This window comes from Idiotropiscis lumnitzeri, chromosome 4 (assembly GCF_059441095.1).
Source record: "Idiotropiscis lumnitzeri isolate Australia: NSW breed Sydney's pygmy pipehorse chromosome 4, RoL_Ilum_1.0, whole genome shotgun sequence".
NCBI classification, from domain to species: Eukaryota; Metazoa; Chordata; class Actinopteri; order Syngnathiformes; family Syngnathidae; genus Idiotropiscis; species Idiotropiscis lumnitzeri.
Window position 1 is genome coordinate 14,601,389 of NC_142394.1, and position 27,147 is coordinate 14,628,535.

General features: G+C 40.5%; 1 protein-coding gene across 6 annotated transcripts in view; it reads right to left on the bottom strand.

Annotated features, from left to right (window-relative positions):
* diaph2 (diaphanous-related formin 2) overlaps positions 1–27,147 on the bottom strand; it is a 348,568-nt gene that overhangs the window by 204,272 nt on the left and 117,149 nt on the right. For 5 of the 6 annotated variants that reach the window (XM_088292735.1, XM_088292734.1, XM_088292737.1 and 2 more), the window contains 7 exons: positions 26,188–26,304; positions 20,952–21,070; positions 19,578–19,642; positions 17,984–18,088; positions 14,201–14,263; positions 10,807–11,178; positions 7,560–7,674 (listed from right to left, as the gene is read on the bottom strand). In XM_088292735.1, the coding sequence (XP_088148861.1) occupies positions 7,560–7,674; positions 10,807–11,178; positions 14,201–14,263; positions 17,984–18,088; positions 19,578–19,642; positions 20,952–21,070; positions 26,188–26,304 (956 nt within the window). The remainder of the gene's footprint in view (positions 1–7,559; positions 7,675–10,806; positions 11,179–14,200; positions 14,264–17,983; positions 18,089–19,577; positions 19,643–20,951; positions 21,071–26,187; positions 26,305–27,147) is intronic. The other variant, XM_088292736.1, reaches the window with a different exon arrangement.

The following is a 27,147-nucleotide window of genomic DNA, read 5'->3' on the forward strand; positions in this document are numbered from 1 at the left end:
GCAGGTGCCTATCCCAGCGAACGTTAGGCAAGCGTGAGCTTTTGTTGGGAGTGTAGGCGGTTATTAAAAGTGTAATGCTGTGTTTACTACATTTATGACAGCAGACTGTAACAAAGCACAGAAGCTAAATTTGTGTAACATGACAAGGTTGCACTTTTGTTTTTGACTGGAGATAGAGATCTTTTGCAAAACTGGATATTTGTGAATAAATAAAGGTTTAACAGGATGAATGCATTTTAAGTGACTATTAGTTTGGCAGTTTGTGAACAAACATGTTGCAGCTTTGAGTTGTAGGTTTCTTTCTTTCTTCTTCAGCCCCCCCAGAGTGTGAGGTTACCGGGCATCATGTTGGGTTCATAGCACGCTTGAGTGCGTTTGATATCGTGGCCCGATCGGTCTGATGTTAACAGAGTTATTAGGAGGCTTATTAGCTGAGGTCCGCGATGCAGCTAAACCAACCCTCCCCCCGCCGATTTCATCATTACCGCCATTCTGGCAAGGTCATTAGCGGGGATCTGCTGGTGACAGTCTTGAGGTGTAGTGTGTTTATGGTGGTAGGGATGTCAGTGCGAAGACAAGGACAGAAGGATTGCATCCACCTCACGTGCATCTCCATGTGATGGAGTACACTACAGTAGCTGCATAAACATGTTTTATCGTTGAAGATGGTGCAACACCAAATTTAGCTTCCTGTTTGCTAACTTGGCCATCTTGGCCTGCTTCCTACATTGGTATTGAATGCACATCTGGTACTCTGTGGGACAGTATTGCAGTAACATATTTGCATGAAGCCATTTTCTAGAAGATTGGTCTTCAATAGTGCCGCGGGTGAGACAGGTACAACCAGCCAATCACAGGGCACAGATAGACAGAAAAGAATCCACACTTACTTTCACACCAATGGAAAAGTTACGCTGACGTCAGATTACGCAAATGTAGCCTGATTTTGACGTGAGAGTGTCGGAACTCGTGTAGTGCGACATATTCAACAATTAGTCGCCTGGTGTCCGAAGCGCGTCATGTCAGAATTTCTGACCTGCTGCATAGCATGGCATGTCTTGTGTTATTCTACAATTGGTTTATCAGTATTGATCAACAATCAGATGAAGTGAAACGGCTTGCTACAACGCTCTAGCGCCCTTTCCTGCCCAAGTTATCTCGGGGGGCACAAGTGCAGGTCGAAACAGGTGTTATGCCAATGTAGTTGCCCCCACCTCCCAAAACAGGTATCGAGTGAAAGTGGTGAGACATTACTACGGTTGTTTTCATTTAAAGACACAAAGGACACACTTTTGTGTTCATTGATTTTCAATTTATTAACAAGGTTTCGGGGGAAAAAAGTGCTTGCATTTAACGATCAATAGCTACGTGGGGAAGCAAATGAAAATCAAGTACTTACTCGCATTCCGCAGTCGACTCAGGGTGCGTTCAATGACCGCACAGTAGGCCATCTCAAATTTTCATGGAAAAATTCATTCAATGCGCCAAACAGCAATGACTAGTATGTGAGCGCATTGCAGGGGGTACATGGAAAAAAATTATAATTTATTTGCCAGATCAATAAGCTCTGGCACAGACGCACCAAAATCAGAAAAGCCACGTGATAACTCAAGTGTTTCATTAGAGTTCAGAAGACTGGGTAACACATGAATATCAAAAATGTACATTTTTAAAGTGGTTTTCCCCCTTAAAAATTTCAAGTTGTATTTTCTACATTGAAGTTCTAACCTGAACTCATCATCACAAGCTGATTCAATTTCAATGACAGCAAACGATCCAGGCTTGAATTAATTGTGCTCTCTATTGGTCGCTGCCAAGCAAGGCAATTTATCACTGGCTTCAGCTTCCAGATGTAGCAACTCCACACCAGAACCTTATTTATACTGAATGTTTGATCATATTTGTTTTTAACGATCAAAAATATGAAGGGATTTATCATAGCCACCCCTAATAGACGTAAGAGGGTAATTGTCAGAATGTGGGCTGTAAACTAAAGAGACATAAACCTGCCAGTTCCCCAAGCACAACAATGAATGAACTACATGAGGCTGTCTGCGAACACAGCTGTTTAGTGTCTGGAGAATTTACAGCTACGTGGGAGCGGATTAATGATGTTTGCAAGAAGAAGGGAAGAATACAAACAGTCTGGTGGTGGCACTGTGTGGGTGTGGCTTAATGATAAGAAGAAATTGCCAAGCGCAGCAAGGAAAGGAGCGACAGCAAAGATTCGGTAACCTCTGACGACGAAATCGGCGACCGCGGCTGAAGATTAGCTTGTTTACACAAGCGCAATTCATGACGGGCCCTTTGCAAGTCCGGAAAACCAAAGTGAGTATTTCAAGCAGGTGAGAAGGGTTCTGACAAGGACAGTCTCATCTCCTCTATGAATTATGCATCATCCTAGGTGAAGGGAGGAAAGGATGAAATGTGCCTCGCAACATCAACGAGCCCTCATAATGAAGGCTTAAAAGTCTGATGAGATGTATTTATGGCTACAACCTTACCGGCATCCCTAAAAGCGTGTATGTGATAAATACTCATTATTGTCAAAGACGCATAATGAATACACCAGGCATAATGCGGGGGATTTCAGTTTCAATCCGTCAAAGCATTGTATAAGGGAGCCTTGTCCATCAACCGTTGATGTGAGGCAACCGAGGAAACATTTCAGGGGCTACAAAGTTTACCAGCATCCATCTTATTCCAAATTGAAGTGCAAAAGTTCCAGCTGAATGGATTGCCTTTCAAATGCAGCGGGCCATGGCAACACGCGTTCAATCCTGGAGTGAATCTGATTTGATCCCGAGAGCCGCACAAAGGCAAAACCCACTGATTGATAAAGCCAAGCCAAGCCGGGAGGAGGGGAGGAGGGGGGAGTCAATGAAGAAGAAGAGTGTCAAGAAGGAAAGCAATGCTGGTGAGGGAAAAAAAAAAGAAGTAAAATAAAAGAAAGAGAGAGAAAGCAAGAGTAACAAACTCTTTCAATAAGACACGGCCAGGGTGTTCTAAAAGGACCATTTCACGTATTGTACAAAGGTTGAAAAGATGAGAGCAAATAGAGATGAGAGGCACCGATAATGTGCCGTGAGTCGGCGGTCACCATTTTTCGATCTCTGAGCATCTGATGGTGTCAAAGGTGACAAAAAATGATTTCCATCGCTTACTCAGAGAGCAAAACACGGCTCCGTTCACTAAGCGATGACTGCTATCGGAAGCCTCTAAAACACAGCACAAAAAGCTTGGAAGATGAATGCAACAAGTGATATCATTACATTACGTTCCACGTTCTGAAAAAGCAACACGGCTGTTCACCTATTGGCAGAGAAAATAAAGGTCAGATGGGATAGGTTCCAGTTCACAAAGTGGAATAAATGGCTGACGGATGGACATTCAGCCATATTGACGAATCAGAATTGACATGGACGCACATTTCGATGCATTTCATCCATTTGGTTCAACGGAAAAATATCAGCATGAAAAAAAAAAGGTTCAATATTTATTTAATTATAACAACGAGCCCTAGAGTGGCAAGAAAGGTGAGTATAAATGTGATTGATGATGATAATCACAGTCTCTCACTCGCGTACACAATTTAAAGGGGTATTAAAAATGCTACGTGTTTCGCCCCTTAGGGTTTCATCGGGCTACTAATAAACACACACTGTCACTCATGCACTTTTTATCTCTCTCTCTCGCTCTCTCTCTCTACCTCTACCTTTTTTTCTGGTTACAAGACAAATGTTAGTAAACATGATTGATTCTTGAATCAATACCAAGTTGCAAACAATTGTGAAGTCGAATGAAATGTATATGATATTTTGAACTTTATGAAAAAAATGAAGAAAGGCGGCACGGTGTACGATTGGTTAGCTCGCCCGCCTCACAGTGCATTGATGCAGGGTTTGATTCCGGCTCCGACCTCCCTCTGTGGAGTTTGTATGCTCTCCCTATGCCCTTCGTGGGTTTCCTCCAGGTTCTCCGGTTTCCTCCCACAATCCAAAAACATGCATGATTGGACACTCTAAATTACCCCTAGGTGTGAGTGTGAGTCTCTGTGTGCCCTGCGATTGGCTGGCAAACAGTTCAGGGTGTTCCCCGCCTACTGCCCAAAGACAGCTGGGATAGGCTCCAGCAACCCTTGTGAGGAGAAGCAGCTTAGATAATGGATGGATGGAGAAATGAAGAAACTGAAAAGTGGAACGTACAAACGTATTTGGCTTTTGCCTTGTTGGAAGGGTAACCTCTTTCCATGTCTCAGGTGTTTTTCAGGCTCCAACCGGGTTTCTTCCAAAATCCATCCATCTTGCCATCAACTCTATCCTCCCTGTCCTTGCTGAATGAAAGCAGCTCCAAATCATGATGCCGCCACCACCGTGTTTTATAGTGAGGCAGGTGTTTTCAGGGTGAAATGCAGTGTTACTTTTACGCCAAAGAATAATGTTTTGCATTACCCCTACCAGTCAAATTAAAATCCACAGTCAAGCCGCACCTTTGTATTTAGCTGCATGGTTCAAAATCTAGGGAAAAAGTAGCGGCTTATAGTCCGGAAAAATACAATAATTTAGATTCCTGTGAATCACACCTGACAGCAATTCTCTCCGCAATTGATTCTGTCATTTTGAACAGGAAGAAAATGACGATTTTAGCTGTGCAACCCATCTGAGAATCGGATTGGTTCCACTCATTATAAGTGAGAGACAAAAAAAAACAAAACGAAGGGTTGTTGTGTCAATTTAGACACTTCTACTCACAATAAAGATCAGAAAAATTACGGATTGTCATTGTTTGTTTCATTCCTTTGAGTTGTAACCCTCCGAAATGTGCCTTCAACAGATGTATTTTTTGCACCATGAACGGGGGGGCAGCTCTGCAGGGAATGCATTTCCACCTGCTTGCCTCATCCTTTGTGATACACAACAACACACGCCAATTGGGCATAAATACCAACCTCTAAGATCACACATGTTTTTTTTTCTTTTCTTTCAACGTGAATGGTTTATCGCACTGGAAAACAAGATACAACTGTTAAGTCAGCTTTTTACTGTTGAATCAGCAGAAACACGACGCCTCCAAGAGGCTGATGTTACAAAAGGAGCCTCGTGTGTCACACATTTTGACACATTTTCGGCATTTCCCGCACAAAGCCACCCTGGCTGGCTCTAGCGCCTCTCGTGTGGGTTCCATATAAAACATTAAAGAGCATTTTTCATTCATGAGAAAATCATGTTTTGTTTTAACAATCCCGGCATGAGAGATGATGCAGGGAGGTTGCTGCAGGGGTAATTGATAAGGATCCAGCAAAGGTAACTCCCATGGGAAATGCTGGATCATAAATTCTTACCCTGCCAGCGGGAATAAGGCCTATCTTTGAAGCTTTTTAAATCCTAATGGTAGGAATAAAAATTTTAATAAAGTATATAAGAGGTCATTTAAAGCAAAATTAAAACGATGTTTCCATATTGAGCTGTTGGAAATTATTCCCTCATCTTTTTGTTTTCGCTCGTTCGTTAGTTAGTAAAAACCTCGTTAGGAAAAGTGGAACGGGCCAAGAACCAATTAAATTTAATAGCATTTGTTGAGTAACCGAAGAAAACACTCGTAAGCCTAAAAAGGCCTGAGCTGAGATTTGAACAGATGTGTGAACGACTAAAATACCGTGCTGCCACAAAAATGTGTTTTATCTAAAACACAAATATATTGGGGAGTAAAGGCAAAATGTGGAGCGACATGCTTTTTTTTCCAAACAGCATCAATAAGTGCTAACAAGAGGTATTCAATTCTACCATTCGGCAGGGCAAGTTGCAGGGCACATTGCAGATCGTGTTTCTTGACTATTAAAGTGACAATTACTTTATAACCTTGCAAGCACAGCACACCCATTGTTGGAGGTCCTTATGAGTGGGAATCATTTTGAGAACATGGCAACAAATGTACACATTTTTTTGTTTGTTTTTTTTTTTTTCTTTTTTGTTACATATGTGTACATTTGATTTGTTTCCCTATTTTTTTTTTCACACCCACAATGTATTTCCTCAATATCAAAACTTATGGCATCTTATGCTGTTAATGCTGATTAACAAAATTGGCAACAATATTGACAGCGAACTTCAATTTGGCGGAGCAATTCTTGAGCGCTTGCGTCAAGCTATTACCACTCCCAGCTGAAGCGTATAATAATTTAAACCGATAAGCTAAGTTGTGTGAACGGATCGACATGGTAAACCAAAGACCCTGCTTTTAGGTAAAACAAACTGCAACCTTGTGAGAGGCAGATACAAAAAGATATCTCTACAAGTAGACAGTCAAGTATCAATTTAAGAAAAAGGTTTCTGACAGATATACTCCAGTGAAATATGGCTGGTGGTCTTGTCCCTGCCACTTTATTAAGCCTCGCTACAGCCTACTCACTTTTCATCTGTATTAAGTCAGGATATCACCCTGCGGGTATCCAACCATATTTCAGAGATATATAGAAAAAAAGATTGATCTGCTTTGTGTGAAAACTTGCGGGCTGTAAGAAAACCATTGTTGTCCAAAAAGACATTGGGTGTATGGCTAGGGCTGAAGGATTGGGTATAGTTATGTCCGCATAGCCTGACAGAGCTCACATTTGACTGCTCAGCACTTGACAGGGCTTGAACTTCTCCCTCCACTGCTGCTAAAATTACCGGAGTGAACTACATACACACAAACACTGTCAAAGGAGGGGGATAACACACATCACATCACCATGAGGGGAGAAAGGGCTTCCACATACACAATTCCATACATAAACAAAGCCTCTCGGAACAGTTTTGTAGTTATCCATCAGCAACTTAGGAAGTCTTGGTAAGACAAACTAACAAGGACAGCATACGTTTCACATACTTTGCAAATATTGTGCCAAATTAGCTGTCTACAGCCCATCTCAGAACAAAACACTGTGTTTAAGTTACCACTGGGGCTTGCAAACCAACACTGCTGGAGTGTGGCGCTTGTGGGCAGTTTTGAGAAATGTTTCGAAAATAAATGTCTGCCTCTCCATTTAGATCGTATTCAAGAATCCAAGAAAGATGTTAGAACAGTCTTTGAATTAAATATACTTCATATTTGGTGATTTTGCATCAATTCCAAGATATTATTCAAGTAAATATCTGTTATAAGCTTCGCCAAAAATAGTAGTTGAAAAATGTAATTAATCATGATTAATCATGGAATTTTTTCTGATTAAAAAAAAATGAATCACTTGACAGCACACACACACACGACTCGGGTCAAAACATCCCTTTTACCCCCCCCCCCCCAAAAGAAAAAAAAAGAAAAATAATCTAAAACAAAAAGAACAACTACATTGTGCAGTCACATTGAGACAAAACTCATATTAACACCCTGCAGCATGTGCATTGCTATCCTTAATTGGTCAAAAGCTTTAAAATTAATGGCAAACTGCGACTGTTGAGATTAATATTTCAGGGGAAAAAAAGTGTCATGGAATCAAAGTGTTATTAATTAAGCTAGGCGAGTCCTGCGTGGGCGAGTGGAAGAAAAGTGAAAAGGTGAGGCAACACCTCCTTTCTTACCTTTGCTCTGAGACGAGAAACAGTGGGAGAGCTGAGCAAACAGGTCGGGATTCTCAAACTTCTCCTCTTTCACTTTGATCCAGATGCAATTTTCCGCCATTTCCTGTGGCACTATCTGCAGGAACACGAGGATTCCATTATCAGCCAAATCAGAGATCACATAAAACTGCCACTCAAACAAAGTCTCGCGGCATATTGTGTGTTTTCTATATGCGAACACACTCAGTCCCATGTCCTTGTTTTTGACTGGATTCACTCCGCAAGACCCAAAGCCCAATTCTGATGGAACACGTGAAACAACAAACATGTGCAGACACCCAACTACAATGGGCAGACATCAGGTCTTTTTTTAAGAACCTACCATTTGTTATTTTTTGAGAAATTCAAATATTTGTTTGTTGTTTTTTTTTTTGGTACTTTGGGAAAGTCGTGGGCAACATTCTGGCCTGGTCACCAGTCAATCGCAGGGCACATATCTGATTCAATATCCTTTTTTTTTTTTTTAAGTTGCTACAAACTATGGCTCAGAGATAGTGGCGCAAGCACCAGGTTGCCCCCAAGGATGGTCTAAAAATAGCTTACCTGTTATGGGACATTGTGATTTTCTAGGTTGAAATGATCATTTGAAAATGTGAACAATTGCAGAGATGTAAAAGAATATAGAGTTATAAATTGATATTTAACTGTTTCCCTAATTTTTGCGTAAAAAGCCTAACCATGATCAGCGTCTTTGCATAATAAACAGTTAATAAGAAGAGCAGTACATACAGTATAATACCAACACTATCAAAGGTAACTTGCGCATACGTGTTATTTCAGAAGTGTGCATCGAACAGATAACTCTCAGCATTAATCTATACCCAAGAAGTAGCACTCGGGCTTAAAAAAGTGGTGACCGCGCCATAAAGCAGATCCAAATTGAGCCACTTGAGATCTGAATTGTGTTCCTTCAACCAGCAGTATCAACCCAGCCTGAGCAGCGGGTTGGGAAACAAAAAGACCAAGAAAACAACAGCAACAAATTTGATTGTATAATAGATTGCCATGGATACGGTAAAACCAGTGCTTTCTCACTAATAACAAGCATTATTCGTCTTGATAGAATTTCCCCCTTTCTGAAATGTAGTCCTAAAGTAAGAATAAAACAAGAGAAATAAGTCAATATCATATCAGAAGAAAAACAAGCACAGTCCCCTTGTTTGAAGGTATTTTATCTTGCTGATGTTTATGTTTTTTGCAGTGCGCTGTATGTGGTACTGATACGTTTGCCCAAAGGGCGCATGGCACTATGAAACTATTCTTGAAAATATGGTGTTACAATATTGATGGAAATAGAAACTTATGAGAAAAACAAACAAAAAAATGCCTAAAAGGCAGTACGTTCACCACTATTAGATAAATAACCATTGAGCTGTAAAATGACCATCCTCTATTGTACTTACAATTATTTTATCCTTCAGTCACATCAATTTGCAGTTGTGACGAGTACAGGACTCTACTTGTTCCGACTATATATATGACAAACGCATTACGCATGTATCTGTTTCAATCCAAGATGTAATTGTGGCTTTAATTACACCACCAAGACTTGCGCATTGGCATGCTACACATTTTTTTTTTCTCACTCCAATTACTTGTGACTGCTAAAGCAGTGACACCACATCACGGCAAACTGGGAGGGGTACTGAAATTATATGGAGAAAAATGTGTACTATTAAATCAATTTCTGATGTCAGCAGCAATGTCACTTTAACTACTGTATCTACTAATGGGCCAAACGATAGTACAGGATACGTGGAGTTATGCTTTCGTAATTGCATACAACTTACTTTCCAAAGTCGTTTGATTCGTGCTGTGGCAGGACAAACTGTGGATGGAACTCTTATGAAAAATGACTTCAACTTTATACAACTAATTCACATTTGCCGCCGGCACCCGTGCACTTGCATTCTACGAAGGCAGGAGACTGTTTTGCCTGTCAAAACAATAGATTGTTTGTCCTCCGGTGCTTATGAATTTCATTTGCATTACCAAACCAGACTTCGTGCAAAGCAAAGGTATTTTTCAACGCACGCCACAACTACTGAACATAGACTAATAAGAGTGACATGATCAAAAATAGATGAAACTTTATAAATAAGGAAGCCTTAGCTGAGAAGACCCAATTGCTAGTTTCCTATTGCTATCACACCATAAAACATTATACCAGTGTTATTTTATGTATAGGAATCCAAAATACATTTGCATACATGGCTTTTTAAAAAGGTCATCTGAAGTGCAACATAATCTGAAGAAATTGTGATATCGAATGTGACACTGGGCTAGAGTTAAAAACGTAGCCGCAGCTTTAGAGGAAGGTACAATGGCAGAGTATAGAGTCAAAAAAAGAAAAGAAAAAAAAAAGAACTCCATTAATTAACATTAAGCAAACGTTAAAAAGCAAACTTTTGAAATGGTTATTCCAATGAGATGGCATGCAAATATAACTCAGTGTTGATTCAATTATGCTCACAATTTGCCATTCTGAGGGCCTTTGAGGGGAAAGGATTGTTTACTGTTGGATACTTGGGACCGCTTCTTCAGTGCTGACTTGATGAGAAGCTTTAGAATGCATCTCATTTTTTATATTGAAGCTTTTATTAAGTTAGATGACCTCATCAGTCATACAGTGTTTGTACAGAGAAACCAAAATCTGATGGTGGACCGCTCATTCACATTGTGACCTCGTGATTTCGACAGGAGACGATGGAATTCCTTCCACTCATCATGGAAATAGAAATAACTAAGTTAACAACTTTGATGACATCTAAAGGCCTGACGCACAAAAGAAGATTTTTGTCGGCCTGAATGGTGAATCTCTTCACGTTAAAACCAAATGCAGCTTATTTTTTAATGTGTATTCTGTTGTTACCGTTATTTTTTATGTACATTCTGTGGGGGCCAAATATTGCATTCGTGTCACTTAAGCTGTATTGTTCTGAGTCACATTTCCTGTGAAATGGTTATCATCACACTTATGCTTTCTCTGTCATCCCTTGTACACTTCTGTGGTGTTCAAGTGGCACAGAGAAAAAACACCCAAAAAGCAAAAAGTAAAACAAAGTTGTGGAGTTAATGTGTTAAATGCTCAATTGAGTTGGATATTTTCAACATCCTGTACAAGCATTCGGGTGACTGAATCGAGGTGATACAACTCCGGCTTCTATTATTCATGATTTAAAGTGCAGTGAGTTTCCTCGGAGCATACCTTGTTCCAGTTGACTCTCTTCATCACCGTCTCAGGTTTGTAAACCTTCTTGGCCTGAAGTCCATACGGCAGTTTGATGACAGGAAGTGAAGGAGGTGGAGGAGGCGCACCCGGGCCACCGAAGAAAGGCGGAGGGGGTGGAGGCCCGCACCCGGGCGGCGGCGGTGGTGGTGGAGGCCCCCCGCCCGGAGGAGGAGGTGGTGGCGGAGGCGGTGGAGCGCTGGCATGGCCAGGCAGAGGAGGCGGCGGTGGTGGAGGACAGCCGCCCGGGGGAGGCGGTGGAGGAGGAGGGGGAGGCGGAGGGGGAGCCGTGGCACCTCCCGGTTGCGGCGGCGGAGGTGGCGCTCCGGGCACAGATGGACCAGCTGTAATCTGTGAGAAGAAAGGGATGTCTTTTTTTTTCTTCATTTTAATCAAGATGCCAAAGACGTTTCTGTTACCTGCTCCAAAGCTTTATTGTGTTGCCAAAAAGATTTAAAGACTTACATCTTTGTTTTCTTTTGGGAAAAAAAACGTTTTATCTCTGCCTGCGCGGCCTTAAAATATGCAATTACCGGACCTCACCACTGCAGCTGACGCTAAAAAGAAGTAACACAGTCCCTCAGCATGTCTCCACTGTCACTTTCAGCACATAAACACAGAGTAGAAATGCCAATCGCGAATAAAAAGAAAATATGCAAATCTGGCAATTATGGACACCCAAACACGGGCATGGGGTGAGCTTCTCAGCTTATTAGACGTGTGCATTGCCCAAACCGATTCACCCTTATGAGCATCCTCCAAAGTCAATTTGCCTAGAATAAGATTGGCACCTTTTTCAAAGATACGGTGATTCATTACATCACAGCTGATTGTTTATTTGGGCTAAAATTAGAGCTCTTCTCTGTGACAATACAGATTTGACGATTATGTGTCTGTCAATCTCAAATCCTCTGCGGCCCATTTCAGTGCTCGGCTCTTTCAGTGCTGATATAAGCAAATGGAAGGAAATTAACTGCTAAATTAAGAGTGAGCTCGGTTTCCATATTGATGGCGGGTTTATATGAAAGGGGTCTGGATTCATACTGTGGACTGAATGAGGAGGTCAGTGTGGCAGGTAATTAACTCTGAATGCTGTGTGATTAAATATTGTGTCCCAATCTCATCTCTGATATTCAATTCAATTGTGACGTGATTACTTTATGAAAATTGCACTCAACGAGCAGGAAATGTGGGTGGTAAAAACATTACAGCCTGTTAGCGATTGCATTTGAGTCTGGTTTTTCACTTTTCGTATCTGCAAGAACAGAGGGTTCAACGGTCCTGTCGGATGAGGTTAACAACAGGGTACGGAAAAGGAATATCTCATTATGCAGTTTAAGAAACCAAGCTCCGTTTTTGCATAATCAATGCGTATATTGAGAGGTATGTATAACTTGACTCATTATTGCTGCTAAACAAAAACAAAAAAATACAAATTGAAACTTTTGGTTGAAACAAAATGTGAGAGATTAAGTTTCATGAAACAAAAAAGGTTTCGGAGTATTAGTGCAACTCATCATAGTTTATAGTTTTTGGTTTCATTTAAAATACACTCAACATTTTCACCCATGAGCCACATTTCAATGCGTATTGCGTTTGTGGATGGTTGCAGCACCACACTAGTGAACAGGGACAAGCACGGCAGTGGTTTAAGTAACAATAAAATTGAAATTGAATATACTGTCTCAAAATTGAAGCGTTAACAAAAGATTAATTTAGTATTTTTTTTTATGCAATGAAATATTGGAACTCAGTTAACTTTGTTTTTTTTCATCAAAAATATTTTGCACATGACGCCAGAGCCACCTTAACTGGCTCCTCTCTGAGGGGAGTAGCAGCGGTGAAAGTCGGAGTTCCTACTCGATGCCCAATCTTCGGAGCCTCAACTTTTCTCTAAGGGAGATTATTAAACCCTTTTTCGACTGAGGACCATGGTCTCAGATTTGGAGGTGCTCATTTCACCTCAACCATTTCACCCTCGGCTGTAACCGGCTCCAGTGAGAGTTGAAGATCGCGGCTTGATGAAGCCAACAGTATATCACATCATCTGCAAAAAGATGAGGCGCAAGACTGAAGCCACCAAACTGGAAACCCTCAACGCCTCGACTGCATCTAGAAATTCTGTCCATAAAGGTTATTATGCACAGAATTGGTGACGAAGGTCAGTCTTGACGGAGCCCATCAAAACCCCAAAACACATTACTGGTTGGGTGAACTGCCATGCACCCTCGAGTGCCCTGCCAAAGGTGAAGAGCTGGTCCACTGTTCCACGAAAACCACCCAGCTCCTCCTGAATCTGAGAATCAACTTCCTGACGGGCGCTCTTCTCCAGCGACCCTGAATAGATTGAGGAGTGTGATTTCTCTGTAGTTGGAACACACGCTCCAGTCCCCCTTCTAGAAAAGAGGGACAACCACATCGGTCCCCCAATCCAGAGGCACCCGGCCCCAATGTCCATGTGAGGTTGTAGAGGGATGTCAACCAGGACAGTCCCACAACATCCAGAGCCTTTCGGATTCTGGGCAGATCTCATCCACACCTGGGGCTTTGTCACAGAGAAGTTTTTTTTTTTTTTTTACTACCTCGGTAAATTCAACCACAGAGATACGAGAGCCCACATCAGAGTCCCCAGACTCTGATTTCTCAAAGAAAGGCGTGTCAGTGGAATTATACAGTGACCCATGTGTCTAGTTTCACAGCTGCATGTCTGATGTTGATAACAAACTGATCCACGTCAATATCAGGAGTTTATTGGCGCCAAACACAGTTACTTTAATAAAAAAGTGAATGCAAGAAATGTCAAAATGGACTCATCGTTAAATATGGCGGATAGGTCTTAATGCACTCACTCGATGAGTCTCCTTCTCATGCTTAGTTACCTTTATTATTCTTTAAAAAACAAAAAAAAACATCTTATGTCCCATTTGAAATGCCTTTTGAGATTCGGTGTTCAAATGTTGGCGTTTGTAGGCTAAATAAAAAAAGATGTTGACTGGCCAAAATGACACAAGTGACAGACTGCAGTCTGTCATTTCCCTGCATTTCTTCATAGTCTACAATATTTGGTTTTTTTTTGTTGTTATTCCACTTTAGACTCTATTGCCATTTGACATAAATTGGAATGCACTGTAAACATTGATTATTACTCCAAACAATATTCTTGTCTGGACATTGACTATCTTCCACAATGACAATGGGTTTGCAGTAGCCATTAGGATATGGCTATAAACAAGATAAAATGGAAAAAGAAGAAGAAAAGGGCACATGAACAAGTCCGACAAGCATAATCAACTTTTTCACTTGATTATGATTTTAAAAATAACAAACAAACCGACGGTTGGATACATTATCGGGTGTTTAATAGGCCACCCACCTTGGCGTCAGATTCCCTGATGAGTCTCTGAGCCTCTTTGAGCTTGTCACTTTCAATAGTTAACTGCAGATGCCAAACACACACACACACACACACATCCATGTAGTAGCCACAGCGCAAGCATGAGGGAGCAAACAAACAGAGGTACACATGGAAGGAGGGTTAGCAAGACAGAGAAGAAGACTAGTATGCTACACACCGTACGACATTCAGTACACCGAGCAGGCAAGGGTCAAAGAGGACGCAACTTAAACAGTCCCAGTGCATCACACGTTCCTTTTTGCCATCAATGAGCTTCTTTGATGTGCACGAGGCAGAGTGTAGTGTTTCTTTAGGCCTCCAAAGTAGACGTAATACATCATGTCATCTACAGTATCTTCAAAGGAAAATCAACATGAAAAAGGAGAAGTAAGATCCCGGCATGCTCCTTCAAAATGCTTCCTCCATTTTCTTTTTGGTTCTTTTTGGCATTGTGAAAAATACATTTCAGTGTTTTAGATGCGTGGAAGTCCTTTTTGTGATGTGAATGATTGTGTTTGAAGATGCACCCCTGAGACCACGAGTTGTTTACAAAGTGGTTCATGGATGAGTTGCTCATATCTTTAATCATCGCGGCATAAATAGAGAATTGTCAACTATTTACATTGTTCTTCCACTTTCATGCAAGACTCTTCGGAGCACTCTTTGGATTGGCCTACGGTTTTCAGATCGCCTGCCTCTGAAAGGGATGCCTCATTGTTTCACCTCAGCCTTCTGTCCCTGAACTATAAGTCCGGCCTTTGCCCTTCCTGCTTTATGTTTGCCTGTCTCTGTGGCTTTTGGTGTTATATTGCAAAATTGCAGTGAGTGGATTGTGGAACAGTCCATGCGCAGGCCCGGGACCACTTCTGAGTCAACGGAGATTCTTACCAAAGACTGCCGTGGTCTGGTGTGCTACCTTTGCGTTCTACACTTACCCGTGACACTTGTATTACGTCTAAAGTTGGCAACTTTGTGGGTCAACTTAATATCCCAAATTTGTATCGATATTACAAACAGGAAAAAAATAGTAAAAGGACAGCATGAAACTACTTTTGGTTTTTACACAGAACCAAGCAAAGATAGGATATTGCCGGAACTGCGTGCACTTTCATGTAGCAATGCAGCAACCCGTGATGAGATACGTTGATGAAGTCAGTCTGCCTAAAAGAGTGCTCTGACAACGAGTGGTTTTTAACACAGCAGGATGAGAGAAACTGACTCCACACCCTGTCCCGGCAAAATGGCGTGTGAAGTCAAGTATGACTTTTTACATTTCTTTTTTAAATCCTCTCCCCACAAGTGTTACCCTGCCTCTGTTATGGCTTTGACACTCTCACATGACACTCTTCACACTCCCAGTCAGTGTTGTTCATACAAAACATTGAATAAAGGCAAATAAATCCTGGCTTACAGAAGCAGTATTGAATGAGAATTCATTTTACAGTAACAGAGACAGGTCATTTATGCAAAAGACTTTATTTGATTCAAATATTTGATGTGCTTTAAATCCTAGTTGGACACCCAAAAACGAATAAACAACTTTAACTAAGCAAGGTTACGCCATTCTTGGCAAAGGCCAATACTTGAATGCAAGTGATACATTTAAAGGGAAATGTTTGGGAGAACGCAACATAAATATTTTATTCTGATGAGGTTTTACCAGATTTTTTTTTTTTTGTATTGCATCGTGAATGTGTTTGAAATAAAAGAAAATAACAAAATTCTAGCCTGAGTACGGGCCGGGGTCAACCACTGTAGACCACACCAGCTCCTCCCGGGGGCCGATTGAGGTCAGCTACGAGTCTGTCAGCTTGTTAAAAGCTATTAATGGGATGGCGCCGAGTTCCGCTGCGTACCACTGCACTGCTACATTATTCATAACAGCTCCAGCCCAATTGCAGTGAATAGCTTCCTTCTGCTACGCTACGAGCAAAAGGCTTCGGGAAGGGGGGGATGATTCCCTACTTGTTGTGATTCCCGTGTCCCTTTGTTGATGTTTACAGGCGGAGGCACTACTCCACTCAATTGGGGGATAATCAAAAAGGCACATCAAACAGGCTGCTTGTTACAATGCCAAAGTTCCTGGTAGAGCGACGCTCATTAAATGTGCCTGGTTGTGGCAAACAAGGTGAGCGGAAGCGACTCGGGCATGCATGTGTTTTAATATCTGACAGGCTGTCTCTTCGGATGAAAGGTTAGGGTTTGCTTCCACTTCATTCTTAAAAAATAATGACTTAAAAAAAAAAAAACGTGCCTGTGATGGCAGGATGGCTTTGATGGAACGAGCCGAACGCGGGATTTAAATGGTCTGCGCTTGCAACGTCAATGGCTTTAGCGGCGCACTGTCAAACGCGGATGAAGGCAACAAAATACACTCACAATCATCAGAGAGGTTGTTGTTGTGTTCACCGCTAAGGCTTGGAGAGGTGCGTGCGGGTAAAATCAAGAACGCCACTTGGTTGGCGCTTACTGCCGTTGCATAATTAAACGACACGTCCAAACCGACATGGGGATGTACGGGCCTTAGGAAGACTTTCCGGAACTTTCATTTTAATTGTTTTGTGTGTATGGTTATGATACTCAGATCCCCTTGACATAATATTTTTGAATGAATATTAATTGATTGAATAAATGCACACAACTACCCTTGCCTTGTAGAACTGCTACAAAATGTGTTTTATAAATTTAATTTAATATTTATTTATTATTTAATTGTTTAATCTTCAATTAATTCCATTGATACATTCAATAAAATGATTTGTTATATTGCACTGGAGAGGCGAGCTACAATACAAAGACAGTAAATGGCATTCTGATTCAGAATGTGATTCTGAATTATATTTTAATAGCTTTACATTAAAGTTGAACTGATTCACTCCAAATCAATATCAAGAGAGTTGAAATGATGATTTACTGTGTTCGGATTATAGTTTTTTGGTCTATTAGTATGGGCAGTTTAGGTCATGCAAGGGCTTGTTCCCTGTGAAGTACCATGCAAATTCCTTGCAAAACTGAAGATATAATTAAGTATCTAATGATACATTCACTAACATTTTATTCAGCATCTGAGCTTTCCCTGCAGGGTTTTAATTTCATGAGTTGCGTATGTAAACCTCTCCAGATGTAACGTTTCTCTGAAGGATCTGTCATACAAATGAGTAAGCAAGGCTTTGACTTCTTGCGAATGCACCTTTTTTCCTTCAAAAGACAACCATGCCTTTGTTCTAGAAAAGAGCGTTTGAAACAAAAAGGGGACGCAAGTAGAAGCTTCAGGTTGAGGGTGATGTCATTAAAAGGGGCGGGCAGTAATCAGGAAGTGAGAGAACGACGAGCCAGCTTGAGCGTGATGGTGTCGTTGGTGTGCAGCCATGCTTTCATCTTTCAATATTGGCTTACATTAAATTCCATTACTGCTCTTTCCTCTCAAGACGCCGCTAAAATGTTTGCAATTGGGTTAAAATGGCAAAGTCGTTTTCTGTACTCAGAATTGGAGGTTTTGCGAAGGAAGAAATGTTTTCAAGGGTGGTAAAAAAAGAAATGCAATCCACTTCCAACATAATAAAATTACGTCGGAAAAGCTTCAATGCCGACACTCAGGCACATTAAGAGCTCCAACTTAAGGAGATTGACCCGTTATTCAATCACATGTTCCCACAACCACTTAGAGAACACTGTGAGATGTGCGAAAATCGCTCCACCTGGTTGAAAAGTTGAGTCCAAAAATGACCTTAGGTAGTTTAGTTTTTTTTGTTGTGGATATACCTGAGACTCCAGGGCCTGGATCTTCCCCTCCAACTCTTTGATTCGCTCCTCTTTCTTTTGAGACTCAGCCTGCGCCTCCTGCCGTGCGCTGAACTCCTCGTCAAACTGTAAGAAAGAGGACACAAATATGTCAACGTGTGCACACTGATGAAAACATTGCGGCGGAGGATGGCGAGCGGCGGGGCGTCTCTGGAGAGCGGCCTCCGGGCACATCAACAAACGCCAAAAACCAAGGCGTTCTATTCGCGGTCTTCATCACCCGGGAGTCCTGTTGTCCTTTATCTTTGTTTCAGGCCTGGCTTTCATACATGTTGATGGATTTAACCTTTGCACAAAACCAAGACATGTCAGCGCAATGACTTCATAGACCCAGCAGGATGCACGCACTGGGCTGGTAAGACGTTACGCCTAAGAAAAAAAAAGAAAAAAAAGAAAAGAAACAGCCGGAAGCTCTTCGGTGTCACCATGGTGCGCTTTAAAAATAAATTCTAATCGTATGCATTAACTTTTGACCTCACTTAGCATCAATTCCTATTACAGTGGAAAGGCCAAAGAGAAAAAAAATGGGAGTTTGGCCAAATGCATTAAATGTGGGACAAATTCTCAGATTGTCAGTGCACCTCACTTGAAATCATCTCAGTCAGGATCAAAAGGTAAATTATGCATAATTCAATTTTTAAGCGATTTTTGCAACACAAGAGAAAAAGATGAATATCCATCCATCCATTATCTGAGCCGCTTTTCCTCACTTGGTCCGCGGGTGTGCTGGAGCCTATCCTAGCTGTCAACTGGCAATAGGCGGGGTACACCCGCTTGCCAGCCAATCGCAGGGCACACATAGACAAACAACCATCCGCTCCCACAATTATACCGAGGGGCAATTTAGAGTGTCCTATCAACCCGCAACGCATGTATGTGGGAGGAAACGGGAATTCCCGGGGAAAACCCACGCAGGCACGGGGAGAACATGCAAACTCCACACAGGAAGGCCAGAGCTGGAATCGAACCCTGCACCTCTTAACTGTGAGGCTGATGTGCTAACCAGTCTTCCACCGTGCCACCCAAGATGAATATCCATCATGTTATTAAATTATCGTTATAACTATCTTTGGGCTTTTTTTTGTTTTTTTTACATGTCAGATTTTTCTGTATGTACAGCACTTTGTATCCAGCTATGGTTTAAAAGTGCTCAATAAGCAAAGTTCAGTTGAGTACCGTTTTAAATATAATTAATCTCAATGGATTATTTTGGGGGGGATTGAAACGAGAACAAATCGGAAGTCGACCAGCATAATGAAACATATTACATTCGATTTCCACTGTACCAGCAATGAAATGTGCATTAAGGAGGCCTCTCTCGGAGCAAAGACGCATCAAAACACCGGCACTAAACTTAAGTGCAGCCCAGTACTGTGCACAAATCAGAACCTCGCCATTGATTCTTGTAATGCTGATACGGATCATGTAGCGTCGCAGCCAGGTATTGATTAAAGCATGGAAAATCGATAGCTTGTCTGGGAGCAGTGCGGAAGAAAAGACTTTCCTGATAGGACTCGGCCAAGCAAGGGGCCTGTTGAAGTGATTAATGCCTCACCTTTTTGGAGTACTCGGCAGCTTTCTGCTCGCTCTCTTCAACTTTGGATTTGTCTACACACTGATCTGCAAGACAGCATACAAACACACACACATCAATACATTACACGTGCATTTCCGTGCATTATTACTTTTTCTCCCCTTGCCTCTGCCAAAGAACGTTTTTTTCTTTCTTTTATTGACATTTATTTGTTTCTGAGAAGGATAAAAAAAACAAACTCATGAATTCATCTCAAATCTTGGTTTAAGTAGTTTGTGGGTTTATGTGACAGTATCAGCCCCTTTTTGAAACACAATGGATACCACTAATCATCTACATTTTTCCAGCGTACTGTCAATTAAGTTGTTTGGATTGTGATGTAATGAGAGATAGATAAATAGATTTAACATTTGTAGAATACCATTCCATTAGCTGGGAAAGTGAACAGGTATAGCTTGTCATATCTCCTGCACGTGTGATTGTCACAGTGGGTGTTTTCAAGTACACAACAATAATTATCACCTGAAAGTGTTTGTGTGTGCGTGTGCGCGCGTGTTCTAGGATCGAAATACCGCACACTATGTGTTTCCAAATAACTCATTTGCTTCCTTGGAGGACAAATTCTCATTCGATTGCATATCTGTCAAAGAAATAGTTCTGTTTATGGAAGAAGAAACCCCCTGATGTGAAAACTCATAAAAAAATAATAATTGTAAAATAAATAAATAAAAAACACGACAAAGAAGACACATCGGTGGTTCATGTGTCGTTTAGTGTAGGTTGATATCATTGCAAATATTCTTTTAGTCAGTCGTACCTCAGTAAAGGACGCAAGGAGTTTTATTTGAAGTCAAACTTTTAATGAATCTTTGTGGCAGAGTCAGAACTGTTAAGGTAGAATACAGAAACAACGGCATTATATAATTTGGCCAGCACAATAAGATAAAAAGTTATATCACGGACTCTCTGCCTGTATTTGAAGTTGAAATATGTTGGACTCTAATCCTTTATCCTGAAATGACTATAAGAAATTGGACTTTTTTTTTATCAATTTCAAAACCATCATCTATAGAAGCCAATTCCCACCAGTAAAAAACAGTAAATAAATAGAAAATCACTGGTAGAATGGATCTCCACTTACGGAAGTTTTTTTTTTTTTTTTTCAATCGTTAGTTCATTGTGCCGGCCTCACTCATTGCTGTTACAAAGTTGCCCCAGGCCCCACCCCTCAACTCATTTATCAAATCGGTGTCAAATCACCTATCCCGTCACATTCAGATTAACTTCATGACCTCGCAAACATTGATGCAACACAACTACTCGCTCCAGTTTACAAAAATGGTATTCAGTACGGTACGCTCAAAGTTTGTTCCCCGACTAAGAAGGAAGTGTTACCAATCAAATGGGTGAAGTCCACATCCAATCGGCGACTGCAGCCAAAGTCGGGGTCCATCCCGCTTCGATGCAGGACCACCTGAGAGACGCATTCTTCGATCACCTTGTAGTACTGAGGCCTGGCAGGTCACAAAGCATAAAGCAGAACAATTACAGGGGATATGATAGACACAAACCCGACACGACTAATTAAATGTAAATTAGTCCCTCGTCTGAACTCCAGGTCACAAAATGCCAAGTTGGGGGGAAAAAAATGGAGAAAATAGCCAAGCGCCTTGTTAAATTTGATCACTTGTTTCACTCCTGTCATGAAATGAGCAGATAATAAGCGGACCGAGGCCGAGAGTGTGCTTGTGTGTCCATTTCAAGGTGACAACAGGCCCTCTCGTGTAATTTGCAATCATCTTTGCCAATTAGAGCCACCATAAAAAAAGATATGTAAATCTAATCAGTGTAATGTGTGTAATTGAAAGCACAATGACCAGGAAAACATGTCAGCTAGTTAGAAGTTAGCGCGGTTATCCAGCTGCGTGGTTGTGTGTGTGTGAGTGTGAGTGCGGCGGCGGAACGGGCCGGCAAACGTGACCTTTTTGGCGGTGAAACTATCAACTTTAATTGCTTGTGACATTTAGCAAATAGATTGCCATTTAAGATGAGTTCCTAACTGAGAAATAATGATTTAATAAGCTCCACTATGACCTCGGGTTCATTTTTAAATTCTCAGGGCAAAGAGTTTGTATTTCTGTGAATTACAAAAGCTATCTTCAATATTGAATATGGAAATAAAACGTATTTACAGTTTGAAATTGGAAAACGTGCAAAATGGTAAAAGTTAAATAGGTTGATGTGACAATGATGCTATTTTCAAAATAGTCTATACAGTATGTTAAAAAGATTTCATAATATATTTACTATGGTTTATACTAATATGCTTGTGTCTATATGAGATTTTATTATTGTTTAATTAATGTCATATTATGAATTGTAATTTGGCATTTGTGTTTGCATTTATTTACATGTCACTTTTTTTTTATTAAAGTTGTCCTTTTGTGTAGTTCAGTATTTTATGTTACACAATTAACTATGAGGAAATATGTTTAATTATTTTCATTGTATCAGTTTAATATTTAACCATCAGATATATGTATTCACATTATTACGATTTGTAATATTCTAAATTTTTTGCTTGACATATTTAATTTATGTTTATTCGAGAGGAATCCAAAGAAGGAATAGGTGGTCTAAATACAAATTATTACTTTGTTTAAATACAAATAGGTTACATATATATATATATATACATATATGCGTAGGTTGTTTATATTGTTAACAGGTTTTATTTCTACAATTTATTTCTTATGTGTCACATATATTTATTTTTCACTTCCATTGTTATTATTTTATTGTACGATTATCTGTTTAAAATTAAGAACAAAATATGTTCAACATACATTTCAGGGCTCACAGAAAAGGATTCCACATTGCAACTTGTCGATCCTAATTTGAATTTTGTGCCTCATGCAGACACACTGAAAAAGCAAAACTGTGAGTGGGTGTTTAAGCGGTACAACGCACTAATATCATATAGGCGCACGAAGTTGGAGGCGGAAGTGTAGTTATTCGATTGAGAGCACTGGAAAATGGCAGAAGCTTGGAAGCGTTTCACATTGAAACGCAAGGCGAGTAACGTGATGTGGAACTTTAACTGACTCAATTCATGTCAATGTATCTTACTAATATGAAATTAGCCCCACGGAAGGCAAGGTCTCTGTTAATTATGACTACCGGCTTATTACCAATGTGACAAGTTTAATAGAGTATATGCCTGCGAAAATAATTCCATCATACAGGGTGCTTATAAGTTTTGAACAATGTAGGCACAGCATGTGTTGTTGTCCAAGTGCTGATGAAGTCAAATAAAGGGAGTATGTTTTTCCTCTCAAGGCGTCTTTTCACGGCTCACCGCTTAGCTTCTTCTATTGTATGTTGGGTGTTTGAAAAAAAAAATGGTATATTACCATTGGTGGAATGAGGGTGGCGCTAATTTACAGAATGTCAACATGACTTAGGAATTTTGATGCCAGACTGAGATCTAATTTTAAACAATAGAAGCTGCACCTGAGTATAAATTGCAGGACCAGCGACACTATGAAAAAAGTGCTTATAATTTATAAGCAGAGAAATCCAAATATTGGATTATTTGATAGAACTTTCAGTATGATACTGAAATACTAAAATATTCAATGATTCCATCCCTCTAACGCCGCCGTTATATTGTCAGATTTGTATTGTTAAATAAAACTGGCTTAAGTTTAACGAGCAAACATTCTTCCAATAAATTACCAATTTGCTTGATTAGCAAAAATGTGCCTCAAATATAAGTGTTATTTTGAACCTTGCATTTATAAATAAAAACTTTCAGTCAAGCATTTAGACTAATTAACAAAACAAATTGGAGTTCCAGCAAAATGTCGAATGAGTTGTCACCTTGTGGGAAGACAAATCACTTTTGTGAATACAAACCTGTGAGAGCACAACAGCCAAAGTAAAAGAAAAAAAAGAAAAAAAAACATGCTCTAATTTAAAACAACGACAAAAAAAGAGGCTTGGAATGCCATTCTTTAGAGCTTGAGCTGGCAGTTTCGCCCACTCGTGATTGGATGAAGCTAGCGAGTGTCGCCTTGCTTGGCTTAAGCGCGGTGCCGCTCAGCTTACAACTGTCACCCGCGTAGCCGGCGTTATTATCTCAATAAGCCGCCCTATTTTGCCGCCATCCTCCATCTTCCGCCACCGCCAGGGGGCCGCAGTGACGGCGAGAGTGACCCAGAACTGTCAGGCCCCTTTACGGTGGGCAGGGCCGGGCTCCAAAAAAGCAAGCATATGTCCCGCTGCATCCCTCCCCACCTCTTCCTTTTTTGACTGTGGCACCTCCAGTTCTTCCAATCGCTGCCGAGCGTCATCCCAGCCACTTGATCCAGCTCTGCTCCACATAGCCAATGTAATCCCCATATCGGCGTGCTCCAAAAGAGCACATCTGCTCTATATTTACAGGGCGGGTTTGATGTGCTCCCATTCATTAGGCTTGCACTGAGAGATTAATTATCAAAAATAAACCGAGCCCCTGAGGGAAGAGGAACAACTCACAGCAATGACAGTCGACACGGTACTTCAATGCTTTAGGCCAAATTTAGAAGATTCCCAAATACATATACAGTACCACCGTTAACATTCAAACTGCTTTTACGCAACTTGTATCGAATCTAATCGACCCAAATAATCACTCGTCGTTATGCAGTATAAAATTTACACCTCAAACCGGCTCCTTCTGTTTTCACAAAACATCATTGATTGTACCACTTGGTGTTTAATACCAAAACATGCTCCGCTCCCTGCTTAAAGAATGACATGGATTCTGACATTTACTGTGGACTGAAGTTTTACATTAAAAACTTTTTAATAAAAAAATCGAAAAACTCAGTGAATCAAAAGTCAAATAAATACAATATAAAAATTATAGAGATGGGTATTTTTATTATTATTATTATTATTATTCATTTGTTAATATTATTAGGATTACTATCAGTAATTTTAGCAGCGGTAAGTGTTTTTATTCTAAACATTATTATTTTCATTACAGCAAAAATGCATTCAACAATTAATTCTTGAATTCCAAATAAAATATATTATATAAGATTGTTCAACCATTAGCATTGAATCGTGAAAGAGAGCAAGCCATTTTCAACAGTGTAGATTGGTCAATAATATTTAAAAGTGACACCCCTGCGTGGGTTTTCTCTGCAGTTGTGTTAATAAACTTCTGAGCCATTGTTTAACTTAAACGCCTCCAATTCCCGAATTTAGCCTCTCAAGAGTAATCATTCTCATTTTTGCAGTCCTTCGTGAAAGACGACTGATTAGCTTGAGTGTTTAATCAAATTAAGGCAATTGCAAACAATTGCTTTTACGTTCGAAACCAAAGACTAAACCAGAAACTGAACTGGTTTCAAAAAGGTTGGTGAGTACATCAATACGTCTTGTGTAATAATACTTGTTCTTTTTAATCACCAAATGATAGATTAACTAAATAAGTGGTTACTAAACAGTAATCTAAGGAAATCTGGCATTGTAATACACTTTAAACTAAAATAATTTTCGAGCTGATTATTCGATTAATCGATGGAATAACTCGTAGAATAATCTAAAATGATCTACGGTGACAGCCTCAATCAACTTATCTTAAAATCATTTTTTAAGTATTTCACCTCACAGTTGCAAATGACTTCTTATTGCTGACATGGAGAGATGTACACGTCCACTAAATCCAAGGTGGAAGTCTCTGTGGCTTTTTAATGTGACTCCCTTTCACTTGCTTCCTCCTTATAGATGAGCAATACATTATTTATAACTCCAAGGGTAGACCAACTTGTCTATGATAAATTCATCTCTCTCCTCTCATCATCTCCTCACTTTCCGACATTCTTTTTACAAGTCTGCTGTCTGCAAAAAAGCCTGACGCAGCAGTGAAGTCATCAGCGTCACTCCACTCGCGCAGTGACTGGCACGTTTTCTCTCGCAAGGTAAAAGTTGAACACTTTAGCAGCATTTAAGAATTTCATGTTGATAAAGACCCATCAGAGCACTATTTTAGAGTGACCACCTCCTGGTTTGTTACATAATAGTCACTGGCAACATGTGGCATTCTCAACAGCAGGGGTCATCAATTCTGTTCCCCCGAGGGCCGGTGTCGTGCCTAATTTCCATCGCTCGCTCAAATAATCAGGATCGTTATCTAGCTTCTGCAGACCTTTCTGATTATCTGATCATTTGAATCAGATGTGTTGCAGCAGGGGGAGATGGAAAATAGGCAGGACACCGGCTCATGGCTAGACATCGAGACAACAGTCAGGTTGACATGGGGCCATGTATTCGGATTGCAGCCCCTAAAGTGGAGTTGAGAGTGGAGGCCACTATTTGAGGAGGTACATTTTTTTAGTAGAGGTCATCAAGGAAAGCAGATGTTTGTTTTGGGGAAAGAGGCATTTACACTGTATTTAAATGGGCATTGATTCAAACAATTCATTGAGGCATGGCTTCTATTTGAGCGGAAGCCTCTATTTGACAAAGTTTGCTACCTTAGCAGACGTCACAGAAACGTCTGCTTGAGGTGAGGCATACATTTTTTATTGCTTTACAGAAGTGTCTGCTCCACATTTCAAAGTGTCAATGTCCAACTTACCTGATGTAGTAATCATTCCGGATGAGCAACAGGTGCTGCAAGATGGACAGGAAGTAGGCCTCGGAGCCCGTGTCCTTCACCATGTTGGATAAGAGATGATACACCTCATTCATGTCAGTGGAAGGGAGCGAAGTTAAAGGAAACAATCGAGCGACGAAAATCAGCCTCAATTCATGTATCCTAACACCTTTTTCTGAACACCATTCAAATGCACAGCTTGATGCGTTCTTGTTTTCTTTTCACACCTCCGCTTCCTGACAGGCATCATAGGGTGAAAGCAAACACAGATGTGATTCTTCTTATCAGTTCCCTCCGGGGAGCTGAAAAGCCTGATAACAGCTAACTTAAAGGATGGAAATAAAGGAATAAAATAATTCCCTCTGGTTTACCTGTCACTCTGATGCTTTCAAAGTCGAAAAAAAAAAATTAATTAGATGACGAAAAAGTGTGAACATTTTAAGGCGAGCGCGACGGGCAGAGGTGCTCGTTTGCAGAACAACAATTATACTGAGAGTCACTTTTGTGATTGAAACTGGCATTCACTTCACGGCAAAGGAAAGGAAAGAAAAAAAAAAAAGAAACTCAGGTTATTAAATTTGCAAAAGGTATTGATTATGTGTCTTCTGTCAGCCTGCCCCAGAAGGGAGCGCTGACGGCTCCGACATCTAAAGCACACACTTCACATGTCTCAATCTGCAATGCTCTTCATTCTTCAATCACTTTCTGAATATGACTCTTACATATTCTCCTCTTTATACTGCATTAAACGGTTTAATAAATATATATAAACACTATTCAATATTTGATGCGCGCTCATCAAACTTCCAATAGCCTTTAGGAAGTTAAAGAGTTCCATTGAATACGATTCAAGCACGACCTCGTTGTTTATGCACGAAAAAGGATCTCCCTGTGGAACCTCCTTCTGTTTGAAAAAAAAAATGCAATAAGCTTCTCGAACAT